Source organism: Narcine bancroftii, chromosome 4 (genome assembly GCF_036971445.1).
Source record: "Narcine bancroftii isolate sNarBan1 chromosome 4, sNarBan1.hap1, whole genome shotgun sequence".
Lineage (NCBI taxonomy): Eukaryota > Metazoa > Chordata > Chondrichthyes > Torpediniformes > Narcinidae > Narcine > Narcine bancroftii.
Genome location: NC_091472.1, coordinates 125,964,702 through 125,976,755, shown reverse-complemented (window position 1 = coordinate 125,976,755; position 12,054 = coordinate 125,964,702). Strand labels below are relative to the sequence as shown.

The 12,054-nt window shown below is 41.8% G+C and overlaps 1 protein-coding gene across 1 annotated transcript in view; it reads right to left on the bottom strand.

The window, feature by feature from the left end:
- Positions 1–565: 565 nt before the first annotated feature.
- Positions 566–12,054, bottom strand: part of LOC138762388 (protein phosphatase Slingshot homolog 1-like) — a 55,631-nt gene continuing 44,142 nt past the window's right edge. Inside the window, 3 exon segments of the mRNA XM_069936154.1 lie at positions 566–2,545; positions 4,775–4,959; positions 10,683–10,698. Coding sequence (XP_069792255.1) covers positions 2,134–2,545; positions 4,775–4,959; positions 10,683–10,698 — 613 coding nt within the window. The 3' untranslated portion in view covers positions 566–2,133.

Here is a 12,054-nt window from a genome sequence, read left to right as displayed (position 1 = left end):
AAAGTTTCAGCTTCAATGTCACCCATTACATCTTTTTCAGCTGTGATAAGTCTCTGTCTCTTTTTGGTCTTCACACATTGCTCTTGACACCACATCTGTTTCTGCAGTTTCAAGGAGTTGTATAAATGGCATCAGAACTCAAACTATGAATGGGTGATTCTGTAGCATGACAGTTTTTCTTCATTTGAAATTCCAGGGAGTATAAATGTTGAAGCAACATTTGATACAGATCCTGAAGTGTGGGACTCATTTGGTTGATAATAGTTAGCACTTGTACCACATTTTGTGCTGGATAAAAGTTTTTAAGAATGAACTGCGAATTGCTCACACACAAGTTTACTTATGGAGTCTGAGCAGTCCAAAGTAAATTTATTAAGGGGTTCCACAGAGTTGAGAGTTTCATTAGTCGTAACATCCGGAATAAATTTAAAAGATTGTACTGCTTAAAAATATTCAAAATGAATGAAAACTGCAGGTACAAAATGATGATATTTAACAAATTTAAATAATGGGATCAAAAGCAAAGAGTTTCAATCCAAAGTGCAACTTTAATGTTTATGAGAGGTTTAGTCTACAATCTCCCATGCCAAATAATCTAGCTAAAATAAAATGCAGAGATTCAGAAGCGCAAAGAAAAGCTTTCTGGTCCTGGATACAAAAGAAAATCCAGAACTTCAGCTACATTTGGAAGTTACATTTTGTTTTATACTGTCCAAAGGTTGGGGGAGCTCTCAGTAAAGGCAGCATTCTAATTGTATTACCATGTCTTGAATATTTTACCTCTATTATAAGGATGCAAAGGACCCAGTGGGCAGCTACGAGGCTGATTTCTGCAACAATGCACAAGTTGCCGACTCTAGAATCAGCCAGAATGTCGATGCTCAGCTAATTCATCTCTTAATTAAAATTGATAACCACACTCCTGCAAGTGACTAATTTTAAATAAATGACAGGCAGCAATCCTCAACATCCTGCATTTATTTTCTGGAAAACATTACAGAGAGGTTGAATTCTCTCCTCCAATATTTCGCTGAACAGTAAACTGCTAATTGTGAATCATATGACCCAATGACTCAGTGTGGTAAATAAGTCTTCTGTTTCTGAAATTATTGCAAGGAACAATGCAATTTATTCTTCCACAAGAAGAATTGGAGAGGATTCAATAGGGCCTATAATAATTCTTGGGATAAATAAAATTAGACTAAAGCAGCAAAATAAACTTTCTAGAGGCTCCAGAATTCAAGGACTAAAGGATACACCACAGTGTCAAAAATCAATTTGAAACTAATGCAACAATTTAAGTGGTAAAGATGCAGAACATAAAATCATTCCATATTTAAGGATCTGAGCTGGTATCTTTTAGTAAGAAGGTTTTACAATTTTTACTTCTAAAATCACAGTTGAGAAAGCAAATAGAAAATTTGGATGGGTGGACTTGGAGGGTCAAGCCAAAAGCTTTAGTGTTTAAAAAAAATATATATAATCATCTTCAGTGGAATTTCATCAAGAATTTTCTAATGAAAACGTATTTAGCTAGTGATTGTACACTCCACATGCAATCCAAATATGCCCAATATAATTTCTGGAGACCATCACATTGTTGACATTTTCATATCCTCATTGTGCCCTAACAGTCAAAGACCAATTCTAATTTCTGCATTATTTGAGCTGAATTTTTACAATTCAGACTTGAACTTTTTATACAAGTGAATGAATTTGATTATCAAAATGCTGTGCAATATATAGTTCAGCTTGAACAAATATCACTGTTTTTTAATGAAAATTTATACACAGTTATGGTCATTACCAAATAATTACATAAGCAATAATTACCAAATAGTATTGCAGTGAGTGAAAGAGGTTGGAAAATATCAAAAGGTTCATGGTCCTTTCAAAACAATTCTTGTGATGGTTCACATTGTTATTATTAAGTTGATTTTCAATAATTACTGTCATGGTTGGCTCTTGTGTGTTTGTTAGGTTTAAATCAGTCTCCCGATCACTTTATTAGGTTCATAAAGTGTGATGTGATGATCTTTAATGCGCACACTGAAGCCTGGTTTATTCTCATTTTCTTCTGTCTCAGTTACTGATATCAAGTCAGTATTTCCTTGCTGAATTAACATTCTGTCTTCAGTCATAGGTATTCCAAAATTGGGATGTCACAAAATCCTCGGTGCCACAGAAAAACATCTGTGTGCCTGATCCATTGTTCATTTGGATTGCATCTCTTTCCACATCAACTTGGAGTGAAAATTGATCCAGCTCCCTCTGCTGTTTAATGGAAGCATTGTCTACAATGGGATCTGACAGACATCTGAAGTAGCAATATGAATTATTTGGTTCACTTTTTTTGTTGGCTACTACTGAATTCCGAGCTGTCTCATTATCATTATATTTCTGCATTCTGTATTCAAATCCATGGTTATCTCTGCTCAAGTCTTGTTCGGAAGATATTCTGGTGCTCTTGAATAATGGATCCCTCACAGTCTCCTGCAAGTCACTCTCAGAATTATGTTGCCACAAACTATTATGTCGATGTTGACTGTTTTAAAAAAAAAGTAGCAAAGTATTAGCCACAGGATTATAAATAAAATGCATTTTGGGCAAAGACAAATAAAATCTTAATACCTTAACACCTCACTACTGCTTTTTATGATCTCCAGGCAATCCAAATGTTTTATAGTTAATAAAATGTAATGGACGATACTCAGAGTGGAAAATATGATAGCTAATTTACAGAGAGCAATAAACTATGTTATCTGCTATAGCAGAGGGAAAAGATGATGTGAAAATTGCATGTAGCGTTAGACATCAATGGTTTATACGTGGTGGAAATGTTCTCATGTGCATCTATTTCAATGCAAGGAGTATTATAGGAAAGGCAAATGAGCTTAGACCATGGATTGGCACATGGAATTATGACATTCTGACTATTAGTAGAACTTCATTGCAGGAGGGGCAGAACTGGTGGCTCAGTATTCCGGGCTTCCTTTGCTTCAGATACAATAGAACGGAGATATGAAAGGGAGGAGTGGCATTGCTCATCAGGGAAAATATTACAGCTGTGCTCAGGCTGGAAAGACCTGAGTGTAGTAAATTGGATTCGACAATGGCTGAACAGGAGAAGCCAGAGAGTAGTGGTGGATGATTGCATCTCAGTTTGGAGACTTGTGACTAGTGGTGTGCCTCAGGGATCGATGCTGGGACTATTATAGTTTATCATCTCTATCAATGATCTGGATGATAATGTGGTAAATTGGATCAGCAAGTTTGCAGATGACACTAAGACTGGAGGTGTTGTGGACAGCGAAGAATATTTTCAAAGTTTGCAGGGGGATCTGGACCAGCTGGAAAAATGGGCTGAAAAATGGCAGATGGAATTTATTGCAGGCAAGTGCAGATTTTAGTGGAATAATCCAGATAGTTCAATTTTTCTGCTCCTACTCTCATAACCTTTCCAAATCATTTCTCTTTCTAAATCCTGATTATCTGTATTTCTACTGTTCTTATGAGCAGTGGGTAGCAGATCATATACCCTCCCTATAAATATTATTTTCCTTAAGTTTCACCTAGATCTTTTTCCTTTGAACCATCCACTAATGAAAACTTTGTCCAAGATGCAAACTTAACTCTGTGTCTTGGACAAAATGTGAAGGCCTCGATCTCATCTTGAATCTTAGGCCCTTGACGAAGAAAGTCTCCAACTTGGTGAACTCATAATTTGAATAATTCTTAGCATCAACCCACATAATTTGACTAAATATCAGCACAAACTTAATCAACAAATAAGAGACTCATTGATATTACTACCAATGTATGACTTCACTAACTACATCAGCAAAAAAATCAAGTACTTAAATAGTATATTCTTAATACAAGGACAAATAAAATACTAGCAGGAATAAGAAATGCAATTTCAAGTACATGCTCCACCATTTAAGGGAATCATGATTAGTCTGATCATTTTGTCTTCAAAGCCTTTGGTTGCCATCCTTTCCTCATATTAGTCCAATAAACATTCTCTGAGCTGCTCTCAACACATTATCATTTGAGCCTCCCCATACAATTCTAACCCAAACCATGAACTCACTTAGGACTGCCAAAAGATTTGTTTGCACTATTGAAACATCAATTTTTATCTGACACTAACTGCAACAGTGTGTATTTATTTATCTATCCTTTTATATTTATCATCTCTTTTACTGACTTAGCATAATTTGGTAATTTCATATATTACTTTACTACTATAGTTGGTTTATCTTGCATACCTGTTTGACTGCAGCAAGTAAGACCTGTGGCGCATCTGTATATTTTACTTATGTATATGACAATCAACTTTCATTACATTCTTCCCTAAATAAGGAGCACAAAGTTGAACACAGAACTCTAGGTGTGATTTTTAACAGGTCCCTTTTTCTTCTCTGTGCCCTTCACAATAAAGATTTGCCATTCTAATTACTTGCATTATCTGCACGCTTTGTGTCTTACATACACAAGGACACCCACATTTATCCCAATACTAGAACTCACAATTTTTTTCTTATAAAGGTCAACAATCTCATATTTCTCCATAATATAGTATAATTAAAATATTCTTGAACAGGAACAGAATTCAACATCTGATCTAGATAATAGCTATGAACTAGAAAGCAAAATTAAAAATATAGAAAAATATGTTGCCTAAATTCTGTTTTAATACGTGTTATATTATGAAAGGGTACCTCTGATAACAATTGAAATGTATACTGTTTCCACAGAAGTAGCTATTCACCTCGCATCCAAAATGCCTTCATATTCTGCAAGCTGTATCATGAACCCTGCATTTGGCTGTGCCACATTCCGTTTCTCTTTCACATGCTTGTAGGCCTTTTCAAGTGAGCATCTATATTCCTTCATTGCAAATGCAATGACAGTTGACGCAGACCGAATGACACCCATTTTGCAGTGTACCAGACACTTAACTGGTTGTTCCTGTATTTTAAACAAAAAGTTAAGTTCAAAAAAAGCTTATAAAACAGCTTTTAAAAAAAAGCTAAAACAGCCATAGAATAAAAATCAATGATCAAAATGACAAAACAGATTATGATTGATCAATAACATTAAATGACAACTTTCCAGTTCTTTTCTAATCACTAATGTTTACTAAAGGTGAACTTCAGGAACAGTTTAAAGTCCATGTTCATTTCACTATATAAGTTGATATCTGCAATAAACCAATGAAGGTCTAACCTTAAAGGCAAGCTAGTTACAGGTTGTTCACATTTACCAACACTATTACAATAAGCATTTACCCTATTCTTTCATGATCCCAACAAGAATTGGGTATTCCCTATCAAAATACTTATTTCTATAAAATTACACTCCAGTTATGCAAAATTTGTCCAGAAATGTTGCAACTTTTTCAAATCACCTCTGCTCAAATGTTTGTTTAAACTGGGCAACATGATTACAGGTAAAGTTGATTACAATAAAACCCTTGTTATCTGGCACCAATGGGGACAAATAAGAGACTCATTGATATTACTACCAATGTCTTCTTTGGCTTGGCTTCGCGGACGAAGATTTATGGAGGGGGTAAAAGTCCACGTCAGCTGCAGGCTCGTTTGTGGCTGACAAGTCCGATGCGGGACAGGCAGACACGGTTGCAGCGGCTGCAGGGGAAAATTGGTTGGTTGGGGTTGGGTGTTGGGTTTTTCCTCCTTTGCCTTTTGTCAGTGAGGTGGGCTCTGCGGTCTTCTTCAAAGGAGGTTGCTGCCCGCCAAACTGTGAGGCGCCAAGATGCATGGTTTGAGGCGATATCAGCCCACTGGCGGTGGTCAATGTGGTAGGCACCAACAGATTTCTTTAGGCAGTCCTTGTACCTTTTCTTTGGTGCACCTCTGTCACGGTGACCAGTGGAGAGCTCGCCATATAACACGATCTTGGGAAGGAGATGGTCCTCCATTCTGGAGACGTGACCCATCCAGCGCAGCTGGATCTTCAGCAGCGTGGACTCGATGCTGTCGACCTCTGCCATCTCGAGTACTTCGACGTTAGGGATGAAAGTGGTCCAATGGATGTTGAGGATGGAGCGGAGACAACGCTGGTGGAAGCGTTCTAGGAGCCGTAGGTGATGCCGGTAGAGGACCCATGATTCGGAGCCGAACAGGAGTGTGGGTATGACAACGGCTCTGTATACGCTTATCTTTGTGAGGTTTTTCAGTTGGTTGTTTTTCCAGACTCTTTTGTGTAGTCTTCCAAAGGCACTATTTGCCTTGGCGAGTCTGTTGTCTATCTCATTGTCGATCCTTACATCTGATGAAATGGTGCAGCCGAGATAGGTAAACTGGTTGACTGTTTTGAGTTTTGTGTGCCCGATGGAGATGTGGGGGGGCTGGTAGTCATGGTGGGGAGCTGGCTGATGGAGGACCTCAGTTTTCTTCAGGCTGACTTCCAGGCCAAACATTTTGGCAGTTTCCGCAAAGCAGGACGTCATGACTTCATTAACTACATCAGCAAAAAAATCAAGTACTTAAATACTATATTCTTAATACAAGGACAAATAAAATACTAGCAGGAATAAGAAATGCAATTTCAAGTACATGCTCCACCATTTAAGGGAATCATGATTAGTCTGATCATTTGTCTTCAAAGCCTTTGGTTGCCATCCTTTCCTCATATTAGTCCAATAAACCTTCCCTGAGCTGCCTCTCAACACATTATCATTTGAGCCTCCCCAAACAATTCTAACCCAAACCATGAACTCACTTGGGACTGTATTTTTGACATTTATTTTCCGATATATTTTTTCCAGTTGTTTGAGGCTGCCCATTGTTTCAATTATGGATAACAGGGGTTTTACTGTATATTATTCATAACCTCCAGAAAGTCTTGCTAGACTTTAACACTTCCCTTCCTTTTGTAGCAACATATTCAATTATAACCACCAGGAACATATGAAAATTATTCATATGCAGCTTTGCCATATCTGTGCCACTGAAATTTAAAAATTAAATTTAGTTAGGAAACAACTGATGAAAAACAGTACCATATAATTAATTCACTCCATAATTCTGGAGTGTTCAGATCATATCACCTCAGTTTTTCAGAAAAGTTCATACACAATACTGTTTCCAGTCTGATATCTATCAAAAACTGTTTTGAACACTTAAGCTAAAATTATTCATTGGTCTCTGAGATAATATTAGTCTGAAAATGAAGCAAATTATTCCTCAAACCTCAGATGGCAAGATATTCTCAACTAATAACATATCTGTTTTCATGGCAGCTTAATTACTCATCAACTAACATCGTTTTTACTGCACCAGATTAGTGATAAATTTTAAATTAAGTTTTAACACGAGTTTTGTGATATGTAATTACACCACTAGGTCACCAGGGGTCATCCCGGTGGCCTTGTATATAAAGCAGTCCAGAGCTACAGTCTAGCCCTAGCCTTCCAGGTTCGTCTTGCAGAGAGACAAGACCTCTTAGTGTACATATTAGTTTATTAAAGCTGTCTTATACTCGCACTGCTGGTATGGTTATTGTCAGTACAATTTAAGAAACTAATATGATAGCTAATGGGATGGAAGCTGCTTCTGCTCCAATGCACATTCCCGACCACCTGGAGACTCTTCCTGAGGAATGAAATCCGGGGACGACTAGCACGCACATGCTTCCGAGGTCAGAGACGGCGAGGAACCACTGTACTGGAATCATGGTGGAATGCAGGGAAGACCACAGAAGTACGATAGGGCAGGTAAGAAACAGCCAAGAGCCCTGCCTGCCCGTGGGTTCACCGGTACAGGCGCCGCTGATCCGAAATGCCAGTCTGATCAGAAAGGGGCCACTATAAGTGCGGGTGGAAAGATCTCCACAAGTCGTGCTTCCGATCGCCACGTATGTGCAGATTCCCAACCACTCCAGAGCCAAGGAAAGCAGACACCACTACCGTCACTCCCCCAGCAGCAGTTTCCCCAGAACCACGGAGACCTGACGCTACTGCTGGGAACACCCCTAAGCCAGCTGCAAATGTCTCAAAGGCAGAGACTCAGCCAACAGCCCCAAGCACCCAGGTTACTCCTCCAGCAGACACAAGAGGCTCTACCAGCAGCTCCCAGTACCCAAGGGTCCACCCTTGCTATTCCGAAGAGACCAGGGACTGCGGCTTAACCATGTGCTGGAGGTCGACCCCAGAAATGCCGGAGCCGCCACACACTTCGGAAGCTGGCAGAAATACTTTCTGAATTATGTGAAGGGTGCTGAGGCATCGGATAAAGAGCTATTAATGCTGCTGTTAGCCCAGCTGGGAGACCACCCTTACTCCCTTATACAGGATGCCAGGTCCTACCAAGAGGCAATGAGCATTTTACAGTAAGGGGCATAGTGAACTCCACTCCTGGTACAGACTCATGACCAGGTCACAAGTAGGGGAGTCTGCCAGAGACTTTATACTCTCTCTGAAAGACCTGGCGAGAGGCTGCAATTTTAAAACAGTATCAGCTCAGGAGTATGCGGAGGACCTTATTAGGGACAGAATTGTTGCAGACAATCGATTGCTGGAGAAAGGAATGGTCGGGTTAGATGAGGCAGAGTCTATTGCAGAAGCTTTAGAAAGGACCAGGAAAGAATTGGAGGAGTACTCACAGGACCCTGGGGCTTGGACAAATGTCACACTGCTGGACTCTCTAGCCCTACAAAAAGAAAAGTATGGTGCCTCACAGGAATTCACAGCAGCAGCAGCACCTTGAGGGTCCCAAGTGCTTTTTCTGTGGACAAAGAAAGCACCCCAGAGCCCTCTCCCTGCCAGAGAAAATGTCTGTTCCAATTGTGGAAAACGTGGGCATTATACAAAAGTATGCAGAAGTTTCAAGGCCACAACCAAGGCCCTTTCTTATGTTAATGAGAGGCGGGAAAGCTCTTCTTTCTCTACAGACAAACAGAAGAAGAATGCCATGTGCAGCTGGCCATCTTGGACAAATGCTACAAAGCAGAGGACACAGTCTTCAGGAGATGAATATGACGCCAAGTACTATCGGATGGAAGGACACGCCAGACTTGCTTCCCAGGTGAGTCCACACAATCTATCTGATGCCACTGTGTGCATCAAAATTAATGATGTGAGGGTAAATTGCTTAATAGATAGTGGAAGCACTGAAAGCTTTATTGACCAGGGGTTAGTCAACCGCCTTGCCCTCCCCACACGCCCGAGTGAGCACCAGATTCTTTTAGCAGCCTTGCAGCTGAGGTAAAACAGTTTTGCAGGGTTACTCTAGAAATCCAGGGCACAAAATATGAAGGGTTCAAATTACTAGTACTCCCTCACCTCTGTGCCCCGGTACTATTGGGGTTAGATTTTCAGTGCCAGTTAGAAAGCATTACAATAGTGCACAACGGGTCTCACCCCCAACTACACCTTACGAAGAAACAACACTGCAGCCTGTCTGTCCTGAACATAGAACCCCCTCCACTGTTCACACACCTGACCCCAGAATGCACACCAATAGCCACAAAGAGCAGGAGGAACAGCCCGAGGGATAGATCCTTCATTCGGACAGAGGTCCGCAGGTTACTATAGGAAGGCATCATAGAGCAGAGCACCAGCCCCTGGAGAGCCCAGGTGGTTGTAGTAAAGTCAGGAGAAAAACTGCGCATGGTAGTGGATTACAGCCAGACAATCAACAAATTTACACCACTAGATGCCTACCCCCTGCCACGCATAGCAGACATGGTCAACAACATTGTGCAGTATAAGGTGTTCTCCACCACAGACCTGAAGACAGCATACCACCAACTGCCCATTAGAAACAGTGATCACATTTACATGGCATTTGAGGCAGACGGCAGACTGTATCAATTTCTGCAACTTCCCTTTGGTGTCACCAATGGAGTGTCCCTGTTTCAGAGAGAAATGGACCGAATAGTAGATCAGTTCCAACTGAAAGCGGTGTTCCCCTATTTAGATAACATGACAATCTGTGGCTACACTCAGGAGGATCGTGACATGAATTTAAAATGCTTCTTCCAGGCAGCCGAGGAAAGGAACCTAATGTACAACAGGGACAAATGCATCTTTAGCACCAGAAAGTTGCCAATCCTGGGCTACATAGTGCAAAATGGGGAAATCAGCCCAGACCCAGCCCATACGTGCCCTCTCCTAGACCTCCCAGTGCCACACACGCTGAAAGCACTAAAAAGGTGTTTGGGGCTGTTCACTTACTACGCCCAATGGGTCCCCAACTATCCTGACAGGGCCCACCCACTTATAAAAGCCTCAGCTTTCCCACAGTGCCCAGCAGCCATCAGAGCATTCACAGACATTAGGGACCATATCGCTAAAGTTACCATGCGGTCCATAGATGAGTTGATCTAATTTCAAATAGAAACGGATGCCACCCTAAACCAAGACGGACGACCAATGGCCTTTTTCTCGTGAACCCAACAGGATCAGAGGTAAGACACTCAGCAGTAGAGAATGAGGCCCTAGCCATTGTGGAAGCAGTAAGGCACTGGCGACATTTTCTGGCGTGCAAACACTTCACCCTCATCACGGATCAACGGTCTGTGGTTTTTATGTTCGATAACCAGAACAGAGGGAGAATTAAGAACGACAAAATCCTGCGCTGGCGGATAGAATTGTCTACATTTAACTACAACATTCTATACCGCCCTGTGAGACTCAACAAGCCCCCGGACACACACTGTCCAGAGGCACTTTTACATCCTTAACCACACGTCCCAGTTGCAGAGCTTGCACAATGAGCTGGGCCACCCAGGGGTCACGAGACTGTTTCGCTTCATTAAAACCCAAAACCTCCCATTTTCAGTAGAGGAAGTAAGGTCAGTGAACAAGAGCTGCTCCATCTGTGCGGAATGCAAACTGCAATTTTACCGGCCAGACAAAGCCACCCTGATAAAAGCTACCAAACCTTTTGAGCACCTCAACCTTGATTTTAAAGGCCAGCTCCTGTCCAATAATAGAAATGTCTATTTCCTAAACGTTATGAATGAATATTCCCGTTTCCCCTTCGCAATCCCGTGTTCTGATGTATCAGCAGCCACTGTTATAAAATGCCTCCAACCCATCTTCAGCATATTTGGGTACCCGAACTACATACACACAGACAGGGGTGCTGCATTCATGAGGGCAGAAGTACAGCAGTACCTGCACGAGAGAGGGATTGCTACCAGCTGCACTACAATCCCAGGGGGAATGGATAAGTCGAAAGAGAAAATGCCACTATCTGGAATATGGTCCTCTTGACCTTAAAAGCAAAAGACCTGCCTGTTACTAGATGGCAGGAAGCATTGCCAGAAGTCCTACACTCTATATGTTCGTTGTTGTGTACTGCCACTAACATGACCCCACATGACTGTATCTTTTCTTTCACAAAGAAAGCCACGACGGGCACAGTGCTGCCTAAATGGATGATGACAGTGCTCTGGAAGCACTGCAGACCCCACAAAGTGGACCCGCTGGTGGATCAAGTGGAGTTAAGGCACGTGAACCATCAGTACGCCTTCGTCACATTCCCAGATGGAAGAGAAGACTCGGTGGCCACCAGGGAACTCGCGCTGGTTGGATGTGTGAACACAGATGTCTATAGATCAACAAGGAACGCAGCAGCAATCACTAGAACAGTCATCCATCGAGTCACCCCAGAGGACTATACCACCCACCCCGGAAATCAGGACCCTGGGTACGCCCGCCCCACGAAATATCACCACCCTAGACTTGATGGCAGGACCTAATCCCATACAAGAGGATCCCCAGCCCACACGGCCAGTACTTCCCACTCCCACACCTCCACCAAGAAAGGACGAAAGGCAGATCACACTCCCCACCCTTATACCACTACAGAGGAGGTCCAGAAGGCAACGGAAGCCACGGAAAATCTTGAATATGAACTTACAAACAAGGGAAGGAGGACGTGGGTGGCGGGGGGGGGGGGGGGGGAAGAGAGTGGAAATAACAAATTTTTAAGGGGGGGTGAATGTGGTGATATGTAATTACACCATTAGGTCACCAGGGTCCACCCCGGTAACCTTGTATATAAACAGTCCAGAGCT